Here is a 23363-nt window from a genome sequence, read left to right on the forward strand (position 1 = left end):
TACATAGTCCCTCTTCCTTTTATCCATAAAATGACCTGTGCCATCTACTATTCATTTATAAATGGTTCTTTCAATTCATTCAGTGCTTTGGTGTGTTCAACTGGATGGAAAAGAATGCACGTAAAAATATTCTAGACTTAATCATTATAAAAGTTTTGATATACCTTCTGCAGTATTCTTTGCAAAATTCTTTGTTAATTTATAATATTGCTTATGTAATTTTTTCCTTTTGAAATTTATGACAGTTTATTTTATGCATTTTGAGTTCCATTTGGTGCTTATGTCTTTAAATTTAGGAATTATAATGGAAAGGCCATTTAATTTGCAGGTGGTTTTTAAATTGACAGTATCTGATGTAGATGGAATACATAATTTAAAAGTAGTAAATCTGTTCCATGTATACTGCCTTATTTCTAGATTTGTTAAAAATTGGAACAGAAACTAATGGATAAGGGTAGCATGAAAACTATATTTTAGTATGTATTATATACCAAGTGATATTATATATTAAACCATTCTTGATTGTTAGTTATTGTTAACAAAATTGTGTTCATAAAATTTTGTTAATTCTCCATGACCTTTCTGTAAATAAAATTCTCTTATCTAAAAATCTCTAGCTTTTCTGGTGATGTGGCATGATATTTTAATAAATTAATTAAATAGATTTTTTTCATAGGTTGAAAAATGAGGATATTATAATACTCATTCAAGATTACAAACAAGCTAAACTAGAGAATTCCAAATCCTTTTAGTATCATTAGTTTTCTAAGAGGACTTAGTGTGTACTTTTTTATATTTGAAAAAGCTTTCTAATGTTTGTCATCCATATTTCTTTCTTACCTTAAATACTTCAATTTTTTTTAAAGTAAGCAAATACTATTCCAAGTATATCTTGTCCCTTTTAGAGAAAATATAAATACTGTTACATTTCAGAGAATGTAAGTTCTTTTATGGGAAGATGACATATAAAGTACCTTGCTAGAATACTCCAGTTAAAGTCAAAGGAGTGACTATCTTTTAAGTTCTTGAAGTTACTGGAGAAGGGAGAAATTGGTTCAGTCAGTATAACCCTGAGAATAATTCTACAAAGTAGGTAGTACTGTTGTTCATGAACTTCTTTGTGTTGCAAATTACAGAAAGAAATAGATAAAGCAGTAAATACCTTGCTTTATTGGGCAAGTCTTCATTTCACATTTTACTCATAAAGATAATGGTTAGGATCTTTTGAGTGCAGTATCTTATATAAAGCATTAAAGAAAATGTTATGATTACATCCTATTTCTTCTTATAGGCTTCTTACGTAGCAAGATTATTTGCCCAGTTTTGATCTCAATTATAAACAAAGTAAGTTATATAGTAGAATTAGTCTTGATTTGTACTCCATCTAAGCTTACAGCTCTTGTAATCTTTCTATGGTTTTGAGAATGTTGGAGAAAATGTTTTGAGTTCTGAGGACTTATGTATTTTCAATTTCACTGCTTTAAGATAATTACTGAAATCTATTAAGACTTAGGATTGGTTTTTATTTTACTGACTCTTAAATATGATAATGCAAAATGTCAGAAAGTAATACCACATTCTAGCTTTCCCACACCAGATGGTGATGTTAGCCTAATTTAAAAACAAAAAATTGTTTTAGTCTACCAGAAAATTTATTTAACTTTGTTATTGGCTGATGTGTATGTATGGACTGATTTGGGAGAAATTATATCTATATTTGGTTGAAATTCAACGCATATGATTATGACCCTTTGAGACTTAAGTTTTATATGGTTGTACATCTGTATTAACATTTCTGATACCCTGTTTTCCTTAATTTACTTTTTTGTTTATTTAGCTAGCTATTAGTTTACTTCTTTTTTTCCCCGTAACATATATTTGGATCAAATGCCTCCACATAACATTTATGCACATCAACACTTTGAAATCAAGACACTTGATCTTATTAATGTATTAATAAATACACATATATATTACTATAACAAAAATTGTTTTTTAATATATTGACAACTATTTCACTATGATTTTTTAAATTGAGGTATAATCGACATACGTTTTATTAGTTTCAGGTGTACAACATAATGATTTGATCTTTGTATATATTGTAAAATGATCACCACAACATCTGTCATCATAGTTAACAAATTTTTTTTTACTTGTGATGAGAACTTTTAAGATCTATTCTCTTTGCAAGTTTCAAATATGCAATACACTATTAACTATAGTCACCGTACTGTACATTATATACCCACTGACTTATTTTATAACGAAGTTTGTACCTTTTGACCCTCTTTACTCATTTTGCCAACTCTCCACCCCATCCCTGCCTCTGGCAACCACCAATCTGTTGCTTTGCATCTATGAGCTTGTTTTCTTGTTTTGTTGTTTTTAGGTTACACATGTAGGTGAGATCATATGACCTGTAACTTTTTCTCTTTTTCACTTAACATAATGCTCTCAAGGTCCATCCTTGTCACAAATGGCAAATTCCATTCATTTTTATAGATGAACAATATAGATGAACCCATTGTATTTATATGCCACCTTTTCTTTATTTATTCATCTATTGATGGATCCTTAGGTTGCTTCCGTATCTGGGCTATTGTCAATAATGCTGTAGTAAACATAGGGTTGCATATATCTTTTTGAGTTAGTGGTTTCATTAGTTTGCTTCTTTGTTGCTTTTACCAAGAATTATATTTTTCAATTCTGTAGAACATCCTTTATTTGAAAGTGAAGTTGGGTTAATGGTAAGTGTATATTGCAAACTCTAGGGCAGTCACTAAGAATATTTTCAGTATAATTGATGTGCTAAGACAGGAGAGAAAATAGAATCGTGTAAAATGCTCAATTAAAACTAGAGAAGACAGAAAAATGGAAGACAAAGAGAACAAAGACAATGAATAGAAAATGGTAACAAATATGGTAGATGTTACTCCAGATAATAATCATTTGATAATCATTTTAAATGTGATTGGACTAAATATACCAATTCAGGCAGGACTGTCAAAATGGTTAAAAAAAGAAGACTCAGACTATATGTTTTCTGCAAGAAACCCATCTGAAATATAAAGACTTGGATCAAAAGTAAAGGGACGGAGAAAGATATACCATGCTAACATTAATCAAAAGAAACCTGGACTTATGTTAGACAAAGCAGACTTCAGAGCAAATGACCAGGGATTACAAGGAACATCACATATTGATGAAGCTGTCAATTCTCCAAAAAGACATAATAATCTTTAATGTGTATGCACCTAACTTTATCAGAGTATATAAGGCAAAAATTGATAGAACTGCAAGAAGAAACAGATGAATTCACAGTTATTGTTGGAGACTTAACATTCCTCTATCAATAATTGACGGATCTAACAGGCAGAAAACCAGTAAGGATATAGTTCAACTGAACAGCACCATCAATCACCTGAGTCTAATTGACATTTATAGGATAGTAATCCAGCAATAGCAGAACACACATTCTTTTCATGTTCACATGGAACATTTACTAAGACCACATTCTGGGTTACCAATAAATTTTTAAAAGGCTACAAATTATGCTTTGAGACTACAATGGAACTAAACTATAAATCAATAACAGAAAGATACCTGGAAAAATCCCAAAATACTTGGAGATTAAACAATATCTAAACACATACATTGAAGATATCTCAAGAGAAATGCTTAAATATTTTGTACTCCATGAAAATATAACTCCTCAAAATTTGTGAGATGCAACAAAAGTGAAGTTTAGAGAGAAATTTATAGCATTTAATATATTAGAAAAGATGAAAGATCTAAAATCAATAATCTTAAGATTTTACCTTAGGAAACTAGAAAAGGAAGAGCAAATTAAATCCAAAGTAGCACCTGGCTGGCTGGCTCACTTGGGTGAAGCATGTGATTCTTGATTTCGGCGTTATGAGTTCGAGCCCCATGTTGGGTGTACAGATAACTAACTAACTTAATTAATTAATTAATTAAAATAAATCCAAAATAATAAGAAAAATGATAAAAATCAGAGTAGAAATCAAGGAAAATGAAAACAGGAAATCAATACAGAAACTCAATGAAACCAAAAACTGGCTACTTGAAAATATCAATAAAACTGATAAATCTCTAGCCAGGCTAACCAAGAAAGAAAGGAGACAGATTAATATCAGAAATGAAAAGAGGGGCCATCAGTACTGAACCCAGGAATGTTAAAAGGATAAGTAAAGGTATATTATGAACAACTCTATACCCTCAAATTTTATAGCTTAGATGAAATGGACCAAACCTACGAAAGACATAATCTACCAAAACTCACAGAAGGAAAAATAGCTAGACTGTATAAGGCTATATCTGTTAAGGAAATGGAATCAATAATAAGCTTCCAGAACAGAAAGTATTAGACCTAGATGGTTTCAGCAGTGAATTCTACCAAACATACAAGAAGGAAATGATGTTAGTTCTGTACAATCCATCTCAGAAAATAGAAGCAGAGAGAATAGATCCTAACTCATTCTATGAGGCCAGCATTACCAGAATACTAAAACCAGACAGAGACATTACAAGAAAGGAAAGCTACAGACATCTGTCATGAACATAGGTGTAAAAATCCCCAATAAAACAATCAAATTCAACAATGTAGAACAAAAGTTTATCCACCACTGCCAAGTAGCATTTGTTCCAGTTATACAAAACTGGGTCAACATTCAAAAATCAATTAATGTAATTCATGACATCATCAGACTAAAGCAGAAAAATCATCTGATCATACCAATAATAGATTACAAAAAAGCCATTTTCCAGCTCCCATTCATGATAAAAACTCTCAGCAAGCTAGAAATAGAAATTGATTCTAAAGTTTATACAGAAAGGCGAATGATCCAGCATAGCTACCAAAATATTGAAGAACAAAGTTAGATGACTGATACTAACTTTAAGATTTACTATAAAGCTACAGTAACCAGGACACTATGATATTGGTGAAAGAAGAGACAAGTCAATGTAACAGAATAGAGAGCTCAGAAATAAGACCCATACAGATATAGTCAGCTCGTCTTTGACAAAGGAGTAAAGATAATCCAGTAAAGCTGAAGACTCAACAAATCATGCACATGCCAAAACATGTAAAGAAAAAACATAGATACTGACATACCTTTAACAAAAATTAAATCGATCATAGAGCTAAATGTAAAATGCACAGCTATAAAAAAATACACAGTTATGTTATGTTCTATTCTAGAACAGAAGAGATAATCTAGTCTGACCTTGGGTTTTGTGATGCCCTTTTTTTAAAAGATTTATTTAGGGGCGCCTGGGTCGCTCAGATGGTTAAGCGTCTGCCTTCGGCTTGGGTCATGATCCCAGGGTCCTGGGATTGAGTCCCACATCGGGCTCCTGGCTCAGTGGGGAGCCTGCTTCTCCCTCTCCCTCTACCTCTCCCCCTGCTTATGCTCTCTCTCTCTCTATCTCTGTCTCAAATGAATAAATAAAATCTTTTAAAAAATGCTTTTAAAAAAGATTTATTTAGAGAGCATGCACATGGGTTGGGTGGAGGGGCAGAGGGAGGAGAGGGAAACATAAGTGACTCCGTGCTGAGTACGGAGCCAACACATGGCTCAATCTCATCACCCTGAGATCGTGACCTGAGCCAAAACCAAGAGTTGGACCCTTACCCGACTGTACCACCCAGGTGCCGCTCATGATGACTTTTTAGATACGATACCAAAATTCCAATCCATGAAAGAAAAAATAAATTGGTCTTCATTAAAATTTGAAATTTCTGCTTTGTTGAAGGCACTGTTAGAATGAAAAAATAAGCCATAGACAGAGAAAATATTTGCAACATACGTATCTGTTAGAGATAACAGAAGTAACCAAAATATACAAAGAACTCTTAAAACTCAACAATAGACAAAAAATACCCCAATTAAAAAGAGGACAAAAGCTCAGAACAGTCACCTCACCATAGAAGATACAGAGATAGCAAATAAGATGAAAAGATCTCCACATCATATGTCAGTAGGGAAATGTAAATTAAACAACAGTGAAATACAACTACAAATTTACTAGAATGGCCATAATCCAAAACACTGACAACATCAAATCCTGGTGAAGATGTGGAACAACAGGAACTCTCATTGCTGGTGGGAATGCAAAATTATACAGCTACTTTGGAAAACAGTTTGGCATTTCTTATAATACTTCATAGACATTTATTATACAACCAACCAATTATGCTGAATTTACCCAAATGTGTTGAAAATTTATGTCCACACAAAATCTTTTTTTTTTTTTTTTTAAGACTTTATTTTTGGGGCACCTAGGTGGCTCAGTCGGTTAAGTGGCTGCCTTCGGCTCGGGTCATGATCCCTGGGTCCTGGGATCGAGCCCCACGTCCGGCTCCCTGCTCGGTGGAGAGCCTGCTTCTCCCTCTCTCTCTGCCTGCCTCTCTGCCTACTTGTGCTTCCTCTCTTTGTGTCAAATAAATAAAGTCTTTAAAAAAAAAAAAAAGACCTTATTTTTATTTATTTGACAGAGAGAGACACAGCGAGAGAGGGAACACAAGCAGAGGGAGTGAGAGAGGAAGAAGCAGGCTTCCCGCCGAGCAGGGAGCCTGATGTGGGACTTGATCCCAGGACCCTGGGATCATGACCTGAGCCGAAGGCAGACGCTTAACAACTGAGCCACCCAGGCGCCCATGTCCACACAAAATCTTGCACACAAGTGTTATAGCAGCACTTTTTCATAATTGCCAAAAATTGAAAGCAATACAGCTGTTCTTCAATAAGCAAATGTATAAACAAAATGTGGTACATTCAAATGACGGAATATTACTCAGCTACATTGTGGTTACCTTAACATACCTAGTTGCCATATGACCAGTTCCAGAAAGTGCTCAATATCAAAAGATGAGTAACCTTGTAGTTTTGCAGTCAGCAAGAGCATGCAGGAATGATCATGTCCTAAGGAGGACTGCCTCTCCTAATACAAATGAGAGACCAAACATATTAATCATAACATGAGAATCTCCTTAATTCAAAAAGCAAAATTCAACTGCAGTATATAGGAGACATACATAAAATAATTCAGAAAGGCTAAGCATAAAGGGATGGAAAAAAGTCTATAAAACATTTGGGCATTTTTGGCCCATTTGGGAAATTGGGTTGTCTGTCATCTTACTGAGTTTTGAGAGTTTTTGTGTATTCTGGAAACAAATCCTTTATCAGATCTATGATTTACAAGTATTAGGCTCTTGGATGAGGAAAACAGCAATGGTAGACTGGTGAAATTTGAAGGATCTATAATTTAATTAATAGTATTGTACCAACGGTAGTTTACTGGGCTCAATAATTTTAATATAGTTATATAAGATGTTAACATTAGGGAAGCCAGGGAACTCTCTGTACTACTTTTGCAACTTTAAAATTAATTTAAAATAAAAAGCTAAAAAAATAAGACTTCAAAGTGATAAGAATGAGTTCTCACATTAGTGTACTCTTTATTATAAATTTTAGCATTGATAAAATTTAAAAGAAAAAATATGTAGAAAGACTTAAAAACTAGATAAACATTAGTGGATCAGAAATCAGAAGAAAAATAGCTATGAGTGGAAATGAGACCATAGTCGTATTTGCCTCTGGGTTTAGAAGCACTTAGTAAATACGAGAATTTGATTTTTTCCTGGAAAGGAATATTAAAACTTCTCCATATGAGAAGGAGGACTAGAATCAGGGCTTCTTTTTTTTTTTTTTTTTAATAGCATTTAAAAAAAAATTTTTTTTTTAAATTTTATTATGTTATGTTAGTCACCATACAATACATCATTAGTTTTTGATGTGGTGATCCACGATCCATTGTTTTCATATAACACACAGTGCTCCATGCAGTACGTGCCCTCCTTAATACCCATCACTGGGCTAACCAATCCCCCCTCCCCCCTCCCCCCTCCCCTCTAAAACCCTCAGTTTGTTTCTCAGAGTCCATAGTCTCTCATGGTTCATCTCTCCCTCCAATTCCCCCCCCTCATTTTTCCCTTCCTTCTCCTAATGTCCTCCATGCTATAGAATCAGGGCTTCTGATTGAAGCTAAGGGCTTGAATGAGTCTCTTCACAGCCAAAACCTTGTGAAAGGAGATCTAAAACAAAAACTACTGAGGCTTATAACAAGCTGTGAACCTAGCAAGGTGAAAGAGGCAAAGATGCAAAGATACAGCTTTAAGACCAGTAAGTAAGTGGGGATATGTTAAATACCCATTGTTCCTTGGATGGGTGTAATAGCCAGGCTCCAAAGATCCTTCTCTGCTGGTATTCATGTCCTTGGGTGGCCCCACCTTCACATGTATCAGTGTTGGTTTCTGTGACCACTAGAATATGGCAAAGAGACAGCGTGCAGTTTTGAAGGCTAGCTCATAAAACACATTGCCTCTTCTATTTTTTTTTTTTAAGATTTATTTATTTATTTGAGAGAGAGAGAGCATGAGCAGGAGGGGCAGAGGGAGAAGGAGAGAGAATCTCAAGCAGATTCTGCACTGAGCACAGAGCCCGACTCGGGGCTTGATCTTAGGACTCTGAGATCCTGACCTGAGCTGAAACCAAGAGTCATACACTGAATCAGCTGTGTCATCCAGGCACTCCTGCATCTTCTCTCTTGAACTCATTTGGATTGCTAAGCTCTGGAAGAAGCTTGACACCATGATATGAGAACACTCAGTTTGTGTTGAGGCACACAGTACGAGAAACAGGTCTCCTGCCAACAAAGCACCCTGTGTCAGCTGTGTAAGTGAACCACTTTCAGGCTTCAGATAACTAACCCTGGCCAAAATCTTGACTGCAACCTCATGGGAGACCCTGAGCCAGAATTATTCAGCTAAATTGTTTCTGAATTTCTGAAACACTGAAATGGTGAGAAAACAAATATTTATTGTTTTAAGCCATTAACTTTTGGATTATTTTATTATATAGTAATAATTTTATCATGGAAATGTTTAAACACCATAATAACTGGTTATGGACTTGGGGCTGGGAGAGACTAAACTCCTAGGTAAAGAGGGGTCAAAATAGAGGAGGAGGAAATGAATAAAAATGGCAAACCATAAACATAACAGTTTTCCTAGTAAAATGACAATGGAAAGCAAAAGTTAAATCAGTGAAGGGATTTAATGCAAAGATAGCCAGGGCAGCATATTTTGTTTTTTGCCTCTGCTCTTCCTACTTTCTAAGGGAACTAAATTTCGTTTGGATAATCCACTCTTGTCTACACAGCCATGTATATAGCTAAACCAAACATGGTTGTCTGAGTCCCCTTCTTAGTGATTTATTTAGGAATACATTTGGTGCAATATTGATTTAATATATATGTCTTCTGAGGAACTTTTGGGATAGATTTTTTTTTCTGATTAAAAAAATATACAGGAGGAGATGACTTCTTTTCTTCTGGTAAATGTTATTGGGTCTGCATGGAACATCTGGAACTGTTTAGCCATTTTGCAACCATAAGGAGAGCTGCCATGGACAAATCTGGCATATTTAGTATGGCAGAGTCACAAAAGAGAGAGAACAAATTCTGATAATGTTATTGAGCCGGTGAATTAGTTGACCCTAGAGGTGCTTTACTAGGGAACATGATATATAAGATAATAAATTCTCCTTCTGGTTTAAGTAAATTGAGACAGATTTTTTATGTTACTTGAAACTGAAGATATCCTAGCTGGTAGCAACATCCAAAAAATGAAACAGTCACTCTCAATGAAATTAATTTTATGGATTATCTGATGAAGACTTTAAAATGTATATTTTGAGGTTGTTTGAAGAAATAAATTTCTTCCATCTAGAAAGGGCTACAGGGACACCTGGGTTGTTCAGTCGGTTAAGTGTCTGCCTTCAGCTCAGGTCATGATCCCGGGGTCCTGGGATCGAGCCCCACATCAGGCTCCCTGCTCTTTGGGGAGCCTGTTTCTCCCTCTGCCTGCCGCTCCCCCTGCTTGTGTTCCTTCCCTCTCACACCCTCTCTCTCTCTGACAAATAAAGAAAATCTTTAAAAATAAATAAATGAATAAATAGGGCTAGAAATTGTAACACAAAAATAGGACCAAATGAAAACATTTGGTTATGAGAAGGAATTAATTACAAGTCCCATATCTGATTAAATATGATAATTTACATACATTTCTACAAATGAGATAAACTCTTAACTGGATCAAGTCAGAGACCGATTTAATAAATCAGTAAAGATAACTTGAAGAATTCACCCAGAAAGATAAAAAGATAAAAATTATTAAGAGGAAATAAGAGATATAGAGGACAAATTGAGGAACTCCACCAACATAGAAATTCTTAAAGAATAGAGAGAAGGGGACGCCTGGGTGGCTCAGTCAGTTAAGCGACTGCCTTCAGCTCAGGTCATGATTTCAGGGTCCTGGGATTGAGCCCCGCATCAGGCTCCCTGCTCAGCGGGAAGCCTGCTTCTCCCTCTCCCTCTGCCTGCTGCTCCCCCTGCTTGAGCTCTCTCTCTGTCAAATAAATAAATAAAATCTTAAAAAAAAAAATAGAATGATGAATAATATTTGAATAGATAATAGCTGAAAAATTTTCAGTATGTAGAACAATAGAAATGCTCAGAAAAACATGTTCATGGAATACTGTGCAAGATAAAGGTAAAACCACACCATGAAATAGTTTAGTGAAACTGCAAAACATTAAGGAGAAAGAGTTTTCAAAGATAGTAAAGAGAACAGATAGGTTAGCAAGATAGAAATAGCAATCTTATCTTTGATCTGCAACAATCTGCAATAATAGATATTGATGCTGAGGGGGGGGAAAGGCCATCAGCCTGGAATTCCATAACTGGCTAAACTGTCATTCAAGAATGAGGACAAAGCAAATTTTCTGACATGAAAACTGAAAACCTTTCCTGCTGCATACTGTCCCTAAAAGAACTGTTAGTGGACATACTTCAACAAGAAGAGACACTAACTTAGGAGGAGGGTGAGGGACAAAAGAAGCACACAAATTGTAATATTACTTATGAAAGGAGACATGTAGAAAGAAAATGTTTCTGGAAAAGATGTTGCAAGGATATCTACTTCAGAACATCTGGTTATTCAAATAAAAAATACAGCCTGTTTTTAAAGGAAAAATCCCTACAAGGTATCCAACTTTGCATTAGCATGTTCATAGTGGGAAAAAAGTATCAATTTTTCTAAATCATTACCATATACTATATGCACATAAGTTGTGATGTACCTTTAGGCATCAGGAATACAGAATAATCTTTTGGTAGGAAGTTAATTTATGGGAAATACTCAAGGTTTTTTTGAAGACAGTTGGATTTCCCTCTTACTTGTGGCTCATTTTGACTGGAGCATGACATGTATTCTTATTATCTAATGGCAGCAGGACAAAGGATTGTTTTTGCTTCAGGACAGTTGCATGTAATAAAGAAACTTTACAAAGAGTCTTAAACATAAAAGAAAAAAGTTATAATGGGCTATATTAGAATTAGGAATTTTTGTGTAGAAAAAGGGTAAGTTCCTTTAAAGAGTTAGAAGGCATTGCAGAGAATGGGAGAAAGTATTTGCAGTATCTAAATCCAACAAAGAACCCAAATCTGAAATATATAAAGAGTACTCTCAAAATAAATAGATGACATTTATCCCAGTTAAAAATTATACTGGTAAAAACACTTAAGAGACACTTCACAATAGAGAATAAATATTTTTAAAATGTTTTAACAATAAAGGAGAGAGAGTCTTGGTCTGTTCAGGCTGCTCTAACAAAATACCGGAAACTGGGTACTTATAAACAACAGAAATTTTTTTTGGTCACAGTTCTGGAGGCTGGAAATTTGATCTCAGGGCAGGTGAAGGTCTTCTTTTTGTTTCATAGCCAGTACTTTTTCACTATGTCCTCACATGGTGGAAGGGGTGAGGAATCTCTATTATTAAGTGTCTTTTCTAAGAACACTAATTCCATTTATGAGGGTTCTACCCTCCTGACCTAACTATCTCCCAAAGCTCTACCTCCTAATACCATCATATTGGGCTTTAGGATTTCACCATATGAATTTTGAGAGGGACACAAACATTCAGACAGTGGCAGAGAGGAATTCTGGTTTCTAAGATGAAATAGACACACTTCTCTGTATTTCTCCCACCAAAACTTTGCACATTATATGTAGAACTTTGCACATTATATGTAGAACACATGTTAGGAAACTGAAAAGTGGACTGAAAAAGCCATACTGGCCAGAGACTTGGTGGATTGGGGTTCTATTTTCTACATGGAAAAAACAGACAAACATGTTGAATTCTGTTTATGTCACATGAAGTTCATTTAGGTATGAGTCTTGGGCATACAGGGGCACCTGGGTGGCTCAGTTGGGTAAGCATCTAACTCTTGATTTCGGCTCAGGTCATGACCTCAGAGTCCTGAGATCGACCCCTGATTTGGGCTCTGCGCTTAGCAGGAACTCTGCTTCTCACCCTCTACCCATCCCTCTGCTCACGCTCTCTCTCTCTTTAAAAACATGGGCATATAAATGGTCTTTAAAGTCATTGGAAAGCATACATTAATCAAAGGAAAAATCAGTCGATAAAGAATAGAATGGGTATCAGGACTGACTCCTGGGCATTTTAATATTTAGTAACTGAGAAGAGAAGGAAGGACCATTGGGGTAGTAGGAAAACTAGAAGAGTACAGTGTGACAGAACCCAAGGGAAGAAAATACATTTCCAGAAGTTGGGAGTGATCAACTGAATTGAATGTTGCTGGGAGTTCAAGGAAGAACCCAAAATTGACCACCAGACTGGCAACATGGATGTCAGAAAAATCCTTATTTAAACTTCACTGGGTTCTCTCCCATTTGGAGCACATAGCATTGACAATATATATCACTAAATTATGTAACTAATTGCATTTTCCCTTATCACACTTTAATCTTGTTTTCCAATTTGTGAATTTATTGAGAAAAGGCACCTTATATTTTTATACTTCTTAGCCCTTTGCACAATGCTAATTGTTGCTAGCATATTGGGGTTTTGTTTTTATCTCAGTGATATGCTTTGGCTTCATCTTCTCTGTTTTGAATGTTAGATATTCTTTGTATCGTATAGTTATAAACCATTAATTATACTCACCCTTTTCTTTTCAATATGTTTTTTCTTTCTGCTATTAATCTCATACCCTAATAAAAAAGTAAATAAGAAAAGTAACTAAATAAGTAAATAATAAGTAGTTAAAACTGTTTTGGAACTGTGAAATTTCTGAAATTGCCAGATTAACTGTAATAACAAATAACAGTAATCTTTTCTTGGGGTGCCTGGGTGGCTCAGTTGGTTAAGTGTCTACCTTTGGCTCAGGTCATGAACTTGGGGTTCTGGGATTGAGGCTGTGTTGGGCTCCAGGGGAGTCTGCTTTCCCCTCTCTCTCTGTCCTTCTCCACCCCGCCCTCCACTTGTGCTTTCTCTCTAAAATAAATAAATAAGATCTTTATAAAAAATAGTAATCTTTCTTTTTGTAAAATTGTAAATTATTCCCACAATACAGATTAAAATAATAGATATCATGTACATTCTATACCTTGAATTAGTAGATATTAACATTTTATGATAATTCCAGTTGTTTTTCAAATAAATTTTATAGATTTAGTTGATGCCACTTTATTCTCCTCCTTAATCCTGTTCTTTTCTCTCTCCCCCAGGTAATTATGATCTTCAAGAAACTGTATGTTCTTTCTGTGAATGCTGTTGTAAGTTTGAGATATATATTTGCTGTGGTATTAAGTTTATATAGATTGTACCATATTATGTACATCCTATCCCAGTTTGAATCAACATATGCTGTTGCAGTGTTTCAACTTAATGTTACATAATTTATTCATGTTGACATTTGTAGATTTAGTCCAACTTAGTAATTCTAAGCCAGCATGAAATCAGAATTCATCTCATTTTTCTGAAAATACAAGCAAACAGTCTAATTTTAAGAAATGCCTTGGTTTTTAACCAAAAAAATTAAATCTATGTCCATCTACAGATGAATGGATAAAGAAGATGTGATTGATATATATGTATAGTGGAACATTACTCAGCCATAAAAAAGAATGAAATCTTGCCATTTGCAGTGACATGGATGGAGCTAGAGTGTATTATGCTAAGTGAAATAAGTCAGTCAGAGAAAGACAAATACCATATGATCTTACTCATATGTGGAATTCAAGAAAGAAAACAGATGAACCTATGGGAAAGGGGAAGAGAAAAACAGGAGAGAGACTCTTAACAATAGAGAAAAAACCGAGGGTTTCTGGAGGGAGGTGGGTGGGGATGGGCTAGATGGGTGATGTATATTAAGGAGGGCACTTGTGATGAGCACTGGGTATTGTATGTAAGTGATGAATCACTGAATTCTACTCCAGAAACTAGTATTGCACTGTATGTTAATTGCCTAAAATCTAAGTTAAAAATAAAAATAAAATAATTGAGTCTAATTTACATGCTAACACATTAAAAATTGCAAGTTAAAAGTCTGTTCTTACCTCTAAAATTCCTCAGTCCTTATTCTTGGGCTCCCAAACTCTTCTGCCTTTGCTTCTTTTTTTTCAGTCTCTGAAATACATACATACATACAGGCAGATAGACAGACATGTGTGCATACATACATACAAATTCCTTCCTCTCCCAATTTTCCATTTATTCCATTCCTGAAAGGACCCTGTGTACTATGGTTTATTAAGGCTTCTGAAAACTGCTAGCAAAGCTTTTTTTTTTTTTTTTTTTAGGTGTAAGTAGGGAATTTGCTATCAATTCTACTCTGCCTATGATCTTCCTTTCTTAGGGAAAGAAATGGAAAGCTGGAGAGACAATTTTTCAAAGAGTAAAGATTGGTCATTATAAAACTTTTAAAGAATTCTACTGCAACTTAAATTCATTCAGGGATTAATTTAAATTTGTTTCGAATAATTCAATTAGGAATTAATGCATGGGTATTGCACTAAAACATTTCCATGCTAACAGAAGTGCTATATATACTAAGATACCAAGATATTAATATGGCATTTATATTGCAAGATAAAGAAGAAATAAGGGGGAAATGACAGGTTATAAGAGTTACATGGTTACATTGGCAAGTTCACTTTATGAAAATCTGTTAGACACAACATTTTTCTTCAATTTATATATGTATGTACTTTTCTGTGTCAATATTCTACTTCAATAAAAAGCGTTAAAAAGAGAGACATAAGAGATCGATCAACCTAATGCAATATGTGGATCCTGATTCCAATAAAAAGAGTTTTTTAGGCCTTTATTTACATTTGAAGACATCTGATATTTGCTGAAATTAAGGAAATATTAGTTTTTAAGAGCAATAGTGGTATAGTAATGGTTATTTATTTTTTTATATTTTTTATATTTTAGAAATATAGGTAAATATTTAATGGATGCAATGAAATGTTATCTGGGGTTGGCTTAAAGAGAATCCAGTGGGATGGAGCAAATAATGGGAAAAAAATTGGTCATGTGCTGATACCTGTTAAAACTGGATTATATATATTTTGGGGTTCATTATACTATTTCTCTACTTATGTATGTGTTTGAATTTTCTGCAATGCAGTTAAATGTACACACACATGCACACACATATAAAGCTAAATTGACACTTCATTTCTCATGCTAATAATGTTTCTCCCTTACTCATACCATTTTTTTCTTAACTCAGTCATTTGGAGGAGAAAAGGAATCTTTTGGAAATTTTCATTACTCTTTTTAGACGCAGGATGGCACTGTTTGAATAAGTAATTAGCCAATGTCCACTTCTCATTGAATAAGCTCCTTTCCTTTACAATGTTGATACTTCCTAGGGCAGTTTGTCTTAGTTGAGAGTGAAAACTTTTCAGATAACTCGTAGAGATACTACTACTTACACCTTAACTTTAGTTTCCTGTGCTGGTTGTATCTATCTAATACCAGTTTTTTAAAATTAAGGATAAAGTTCACAACTATTTAAAGGGTGGTTTATGCAAAAACAGCTCTGTGCCCATTCTTACTTATTTTTTGTGTTTACAATTATTGCTAGGAGATTGGTCATCCATGTACTTCAATGCAAATACATCTATCTATCAATCATATATCATCTATCTCCATATGAATCCTCCTTATTTAAAACTGTCAATGCCAACCACAGGACGTATTTCTACGTTTTAAATGGCACTGAGCCAAATACTACTGATTAAGGTCAAGATGAGGACTATAGACTATTGACAAAAGCTTTCCCTTGACCCCTCAGAAAGAGAATGGAAATAACTGTATTCTTGGACGTTCTCAGTCTGATTCATGCCTTCTTTTAGCCAACTATTCATGTATTCACCAGAAGAATTACACCTACTACCTCCGGTGTAGGAAGAAAAAAAATGTCAAATGAGCAATAATGTTAGCAGAAGCTTGAAACTTAAGAGCGGGTATTCAGAAAGGTCCTCCTTCCCACCCCCTTCCCTCCGGTCCAATTCCCCTTTCTGGTTCTGGCCATCGGAAATTGACTTGGCGTTAACTACCGACTGGAATTTCGAGGCGTCAATACCCCCCCCCCCCCTCCCCCCCCCCCCCCCCCCCCCCCGCCGGAGCTTCGGAAACTCTTCAACCTCTTCCTACCCTACACTCAACCTTAGAGACAGATAAATGATGCAGCAGATTACACCGCTGAAAGGCAGCATTTGTCCTGAGCTATTTTCACATTTTTTCCTGTTTCCGATTTGTGTGCCAGACTTTGTTTGCTTGCTTAGGACATGGAAAACATATTTGGGCATTTCCCCCACAGTTTAATGCCAGTGGCTTTCTCCCAGCAAATGAAAGTGAAAGTGCTACGTTGTAGTGGTGTTTTATCCTTTAAAGTGTGGACGGGCAGCTGGTGTGTACGGAGGTGTGGGGGTGGGCGGGAGGGTGGGAGGGTGGGTTTGGGAAACTTGAAGAACCAGTTTTGAGGTTTTGTTTGTTTATCTTGAGATCGCAGCAGGGTTCCTGTTTTTTTTCTCCCTTTTTTGGGGGTCTGCCTTTGGATTTATTTTCATTTGGAGAGTCATTGAGATTTCATTCAATGTACTGACTTAAAAAAATACACTCCACTTGTAGCTTTCCCCGGTTGCACTTTAAAACACCATCCAGTCTCACCCTCATCTGGAAATAATGCAAGCTTCTCTCTCTTCCCCCGCTCCCTCCCCCCCCCTTTTTTTCTTCTTCTTTTAAAGCCCCACATAACCTGAAGTCGGTAATCAGATGGAAAATGTGCTGGTCTTAGTTTACTTTAGTCTACTTTCCCTGTTGGTGGCAATTTTACTTGTTGAGGTATATTGAAAAAACACAGGCATTTTATGCACATGAAGCTACTGAGTCTTGAAATCTGCCACTGATCAAAGTTTGCTATAAGTTTCCTCAAAGACACTTTATGTGCAACTTTTAATATTTTTGTTGTGAGGACTTAAAAAAATACACGGAGAAGGACACCAGAGATCTTAACAGTGACATTAATTCATCTAAAGTCATTCATCCTCTCCCTCCCCCTTCCTTTTTCCAAGAAACAACTAATCACAAACCAGGCTAGAATTTCTAAAAAGAGGAGGAGGAAGAAAAAGAGGCGGAGTGGGGTAGGGGACTGAGTTTAGAAGGGCCAGAATTTCTCTCATTCACAGGGTGGAAAAGTTGACATTGTCTAAGCCCTTCTGAATGGCTGGTAGTTGGTTACCCTGATTGTACCTCTACCTCCCCTCCCCCTCCACGTGACGACCCAGGACACATGCGCACCCGACGCAGCCCGGCACATCTGCAGACTGACGTCAGTGTGCTCTGCCTCCGAGGAAAAGCTGCCAAAATTTTCTCCTGCTGCAATTCAAGTTGGCTGGGGGCCGGTAGTGAGATCTAGGGCTACTTCAACAAAACTTTGCTGCCCTTCCTGCTCCTCTTGTCTTCTTTTCTCTTGATACCTTTTGATGCTCTTCACATGTTATTTGCATAGCAAAGGCACTAAGCTGTCCAGGAAGAGAGGGCACCACTTCCACCCCCAATAAGCCTTTTTTCCCCTTCCTTCCTTTCTTTTTTCCTTTCCTTTTTTTTGGAGAGGGGGGGTCGAGAGAGAAAGGGGGTTTGCAAAAGCAGCATCTCAGGATGATAGCCTGGATGTGTTGATGGCATCTCTTTTATTGCCAAATCGGAAAGTCCGTTCTCTAAAGCCCAGTTTAGCCAGACTATAGGGTTTTATTCTGGCTGCAGAATAAGTGACTGCTGTGGCTTTGCAAAGGGGGGCAGAAAAAAAAATAAAAAAAAAAAAAAAGAGGAGAGAGAGTACGTGAGTCGTCCAGTGCAATCTCTATTGTTTGAAACTTACTTTTTATCAGAATTTGAAGATGAAAACGGTAAGGAAGACTTAACAATATTCAATGAAACCGTTTTTGCTTTTTTTTTTTTTTAATTAAAACTTGTGCTTTGCTTGTCTTCTGAATAACGCGTAGAAAACTTTTTCTCTGTGTGTATGTGTGCGTGTGCGTGTGTGTGTGTGTTTTTAATGGCAATGAGTGAGCTTGACTGAACTCATTTTACAGATAGAAATCTTTTTAACTCCAGACTAGTCGGGGTTGGAGAAATCTGGGTCTTGCAAGTATTTTATGATGCAAAAAATACACGTTTATTATACGAATAGACATGTTTTGTGAAATATGACTTGATTATTATTATTGTGGTCTTTTAACTAATCACCAAATAGTAATTGGGAAAGTAATAATGATGTATATTTTAAACTGATTTCTAGTTTTCTTAAAGAAAAACCTTCTGCTTTTTATAGTTTCATGTCAGTGTCTTAAGTAGTCAGACAAGTGCATATTTTATGCCTGGGCTCAGAGGGCAGAATTAATGTGCTTGCTATAGCCCCGATGCTCTAGGATATGTTAAGCTTTTAATAGGCTAATCAAAGAGATGGAAGCGTGTGTTTTTGATTTACTTTTGGCCACTTGGGACGACGTGCTAGACTCATAACCCTCCGGAGCCTTGAATATCTGGGTATGTCTGTATATATGGTATATGGGATCAAAGTTCAGGGATTGGGGGGGGCAGTTGGGAGTGCTGGAGGGGTTTTTGGAAAGCTGCCTTCTGATAATGTGTACTACAATTCCTGTCTTTGGTAATTTCTTTCCTTGTACTAGAGGCAAAGAGAGTGAAAAAGCGCACTGAGAGGGAACAAGAGAGTGAGTTTCTTACTCTTGTTTTTATTTGAGCTGCCGGTGCAACGCGTTTGGGCCAAATGCCAACTGTCTGGGTCACACGCGTTTTATCCAAATAGATTTAGCGCTGCTGTCTGGAAATGGGCTGCTGAATGTTAACTTTAGGATCAACTCAACCAGGGCAGCTCAGACTGTTACCCTCTGTCTGGGTGAAGTAGGATGGGGGGGTGGGGTGGTGCAGAATGGAGGAGGAAAGGGGAAACTGAACCATAAAAGACACTGGAGTGTGATTTTCAACATATTCTTTTATATTCAAATTTCTCGTGGTAATTTTCTTTTCTTTCTTTCCTTTTTTAGCTTATGTTGATTAGACTAAAATGTAGGAATGACAGTTTTTTAAATTCATGACAGGGAAAGAAATGTAACTCAAAACTGGTGTAGTTGAAGGAAATTAGGAAAATTAATTTTGGAAATAATTGTTTTCCTGTGTTTCACCAAAGCGGTAACTGCAGTTCTGGTTTATATTAATTTCGTGCTTAAGTGTGATCATTGGTGTTTTGGATTTTTGTAGAATAGCATATAGAGGCAAAATAACTTGATTTCAAACAAATCAAACTCATTCATCTGCCACAAATGGCAGCAAATGAAATCTGTCTTGTGGTACTAATATTTTTGTGATGCTCAAGGGGAAAAACCTCTAACCTCAAGACCTGAAATATTTTAATACTTTTCATGTCTGGGCCAATATGTGTAAGATTAATTTCTACTCTTGTCTACTCTTACCACTTCCTCTTCATTTCCTTAGCAACCACTAGTAGCTACTAGTGGTTTAGGGTGGGCCTTTATGCCAAATCCTACCCTGTGTGTGACTTTTATGAGAAAATAAAGAGAGTTAACATATTAAAAAAGTTAATAGCACCTTCTTGGGGGAAGAAGAAAAGGCAGAAGAGGTGGATAATTCTCTTGGTTCTACCAAAAGACAGGTGGTTATCAACATTTTGTAATAGCCTCAGAAGAAAAAGGTGTTTCTGCTTTTCAGGAGAGAAGTTATAATACAGATAAGGTATTATACTTGCCATCTGGAAAAAACAGTTTGGGACTATATGTAATTTGGGGCTTGATTTTTGTAGAATGATGTTTTGTATTTTTGCTTTGGGCTCCTTTGCTCTTCTTCATAGGTGAGTTTTGAGTGTTTTCAACTACACCTTGGGACACTAATCTCACAAAGTTTATAAATGATCTGGAAACCTTTGTACTTACAGCTTAGTAGTGTTCTTGGCATATAGTAGGTGACACTAAATGTTTGTTGAGAGAATAAATGGCAAATGAAATGAGAATTTAATTTTCATATATAAAAGTGAAATACGTGAAGGGAACACAGTATTGTTGCTTCCTCTGTGAAGACCAAATCAGCCTTAAAATAAACAACCGGAGTTAAGATGGATGAAAGAAGTTGAGTAGGATGTTATACATGTTCTTTAGCTCCATAATAATAGTTCATGAGAGGAAATTATTACCTTGACTACTCCCAGATCACTTGAGTAGGAAGTAAAGATGATAGAGGAAAAAGACAAGTAAGAACCCTTCAACTAGGGAGACTACTTGAGGCAGTAACTGTAGAGCAAGTTGTCTGATCTTATTTCCACTTAGCTAGTACCTTTGATCCATGGAAGCAGGTAAATGATCCCTTAACTTTACTGGCCGGTACATTTGTATTAGGAAAAAAAGCATATGTGAAATCAAAGTAAAATGGAAGTTTTCAAATTTAAAATATTTGTAAGACCAGTTATCATGACCTAAATTCTTTATTATTTGCTCTAAAAGACAAGACAATGTTATTGATTGATTCCTATCATCATATTTAACTATTCCACATTTTGGGGGGAAGGAGGAACATGAAACTATTTTTGAAGGAAGGCCTTTGAAAAGTGATGAGTAAGATAAGGAGGAGAGAGGGCTAATATTTCCTTAGCCATTAAAGTAAAGGGTGCAGACACTTTACATCATGTGTAATCTTATTTAATCGACAAGTCTTTGTAAGGTAGATACTACTATCCTGGTTTTATTGATGAGGAAACACATCCAGAGAGGTTAAGTAACTTGGAGTCAAGCCAGGACTCAAAGCCTTTATCCGTTCCACAACGTAATAATGCTTCTCCTATATAATGTAAAGAGTTAATACATTATGATTTATGGACAATTATATAATATTTTAATGTTGGTTTGAATTATGGAAACTACGTTTGAAAAAGTCAGTGTTTATACATATTTCTTTATAATATCCAGATTAACCTCTTGAGCAGGTGTCAGAAAGTAGGTTAACTATTAATTTTTATTGTGTAGGTAACTAAGAGAGGTTGATATGTTAGTTGTTGTTGATTTTAGTTGACCTGAGCCAACTCATTTACTTATTATTTAAGTTCCTTCACTGGCACCGGAGGATTGAGAAAAAAGTGGGGAGTGAGGGAGGGTGTGAGAAAGGAGAAAGAAACTCAAATTTATTGAGTGCCCATGTGCCAGATACTGTAGCTAGTGGTGGAAACAGGCTTTGGTTTAACTTTAAAGCTCCTGCTCTTTCTATTATGCACCAATGCCACTTTTTACTACAAGTCCTTAAATCAAATGTTAGTCTACTTCTGGCCAAGTAGTTACATATTACTTTTTCTCTCAATGCTACTGGCTTGCTTAACTTGGGCGTTTACTGGACAGTGGTAATAATTGTAAGAGTGGAGGTTACAAAACTGAAGAGCAGGAAATTTCTTAAGGGGAAAATAGTTGTTCCCTAAACCCAGACAACTTTAAGTTTGTCATTAGTTTCAGAACCCAGGAAAATAGGAAAAAAGAATGAAGGAGTCATATAAATATATCACCACTAACAGAAAATGACCTCTAATGTGTTAATTATATGTTCTTTAGAGGAAGATTAAGGTATATGAGGGACTCATTTAATGTCAGACATTATTATGCAAAACACTCAAGTGATCTGAAGAGTGAATTTTGTTTATGAAGTGACAGTTACACTTTAATATCTTATGGGAAGGTTTGGAATATGGACACTGTATGTAAGTTGGTTAGGAATCAAGATAACTGGATTCTTTTCTTTACTGTTATTGACTAATGGCGTAACTTAAAAGATTTTTATAGATTTTTGCCTGACTAAGCATATGTCTTGCCTAAATCATTGTGGAAATAATTTTGAGATGAAACAATTATAGTGTGTAAAGTTGCTTAAAACTATTCACATTAATTAATTTATACCATTTATTATGAATATATTATTTGACAGTGGTTACATGGGGCTACTATTGAATATTTAAGTTAGAGTGCCTTAAACTGGAAGTATGATATGGTAGAAAGAATTTAGACTTTAGAGCCAGATAGCCTTCTGTATGACTCTTGGCTCTGCTATTTTCTAGCTGTCTGACCACTATGAGTTTCAATTGCCTTATCTGTAAATTGGGAGCTGTATTGTTATCAATTCTTGCAAAAAAAAAAAAAAAAGTCACCATAAACTTAGTGGCTTAAAACAACACACATTTATTATCTCACAGTTCTCTGATACAGGAAACTGGGCATGACGTGGCTATCTATATCCTGTGCTTTAGGGTCTTTAATGAGGCTGCAGTCAAGATGTTGGCATGGGCTTAGGTCACCAAAGAATGCTCGACTGGGGAGGGATCTGCTTCTAAACATATTAATGGGCAGGGTTTGGTTTCTCACAGGCCATTACATTGAGGTCCTTAGTTCCTTGCTAGTGGTTATCTGAAGGCTGCTCTCAGTTGCTTGCCATGTGAGCCCTTCCATATGACAGCTTGCTTCATCAAAACCAAAAGGGAGAGAGTCTACTAGTAAGATAGAAGTCAGAATTTTTTATAATCTAATCATTGAAGTGACATTTTCTCAATATTTTATTGGTAACATTTCTCAAGTTACCCAAGGGAAGGGAATTACGCAGAGGTGTAGATATCAGGAGGCAGGCTCACTGGGGCCATCTTAGAGGCTGCCAGACATAGGGGCAATAATATCTACTTTATAAGATTGTTGTGAATACTAAAGAAGTAATATATTTAAAGTTCTCTTCATTTTTGGTCTGACCTTAAACTAACTTTCTAGATATTGCCTGTTAGTCTTCTCCATAGGAACCAAACTTACTATTATTACTAAAATGATTTTTCATTTTTTTC

At 35.8% G+C, this 23363-nt stretch overlaps 1 protein-coding gene across 1 annotated transcript in view; it reads left to right on the forward strand.

Annotated features, from left to right (window-relative positions):
• The window catches only part of CENPK (centromere protein K), a 65276-nt gene that overhangs the window by 40145 nt on the left and 1768 nt on the right, over window positions 1-23363 (forward strand). The window contains exon 11 of the mRNA XM_032404339.1: window positions 13684-13731. Coding sequence (XP_032260230.1) covers window positions 13684-13731 — 48 coding nt within the window. The remainder of the gene's footprint in view (window positions 1-13683; window positions 13732-23363) is intronic.

The sequence above is a fragment of the Phoca vitulina genome, unplaced genomic scaffold (assembly GCF_004348235.1).
Source record: "Phoca vitulina isolate PV1807 unplaced genomic scaffold, GSC_HSeal_1.0 scaffold6, whole genome shotgun sequence".
Taxonomy (NCBI): Eukaryota; Metazoa; Chordata; class Mammalia; order Carnivora; family Phocidae; genus Phoca; species Phoca vitulina.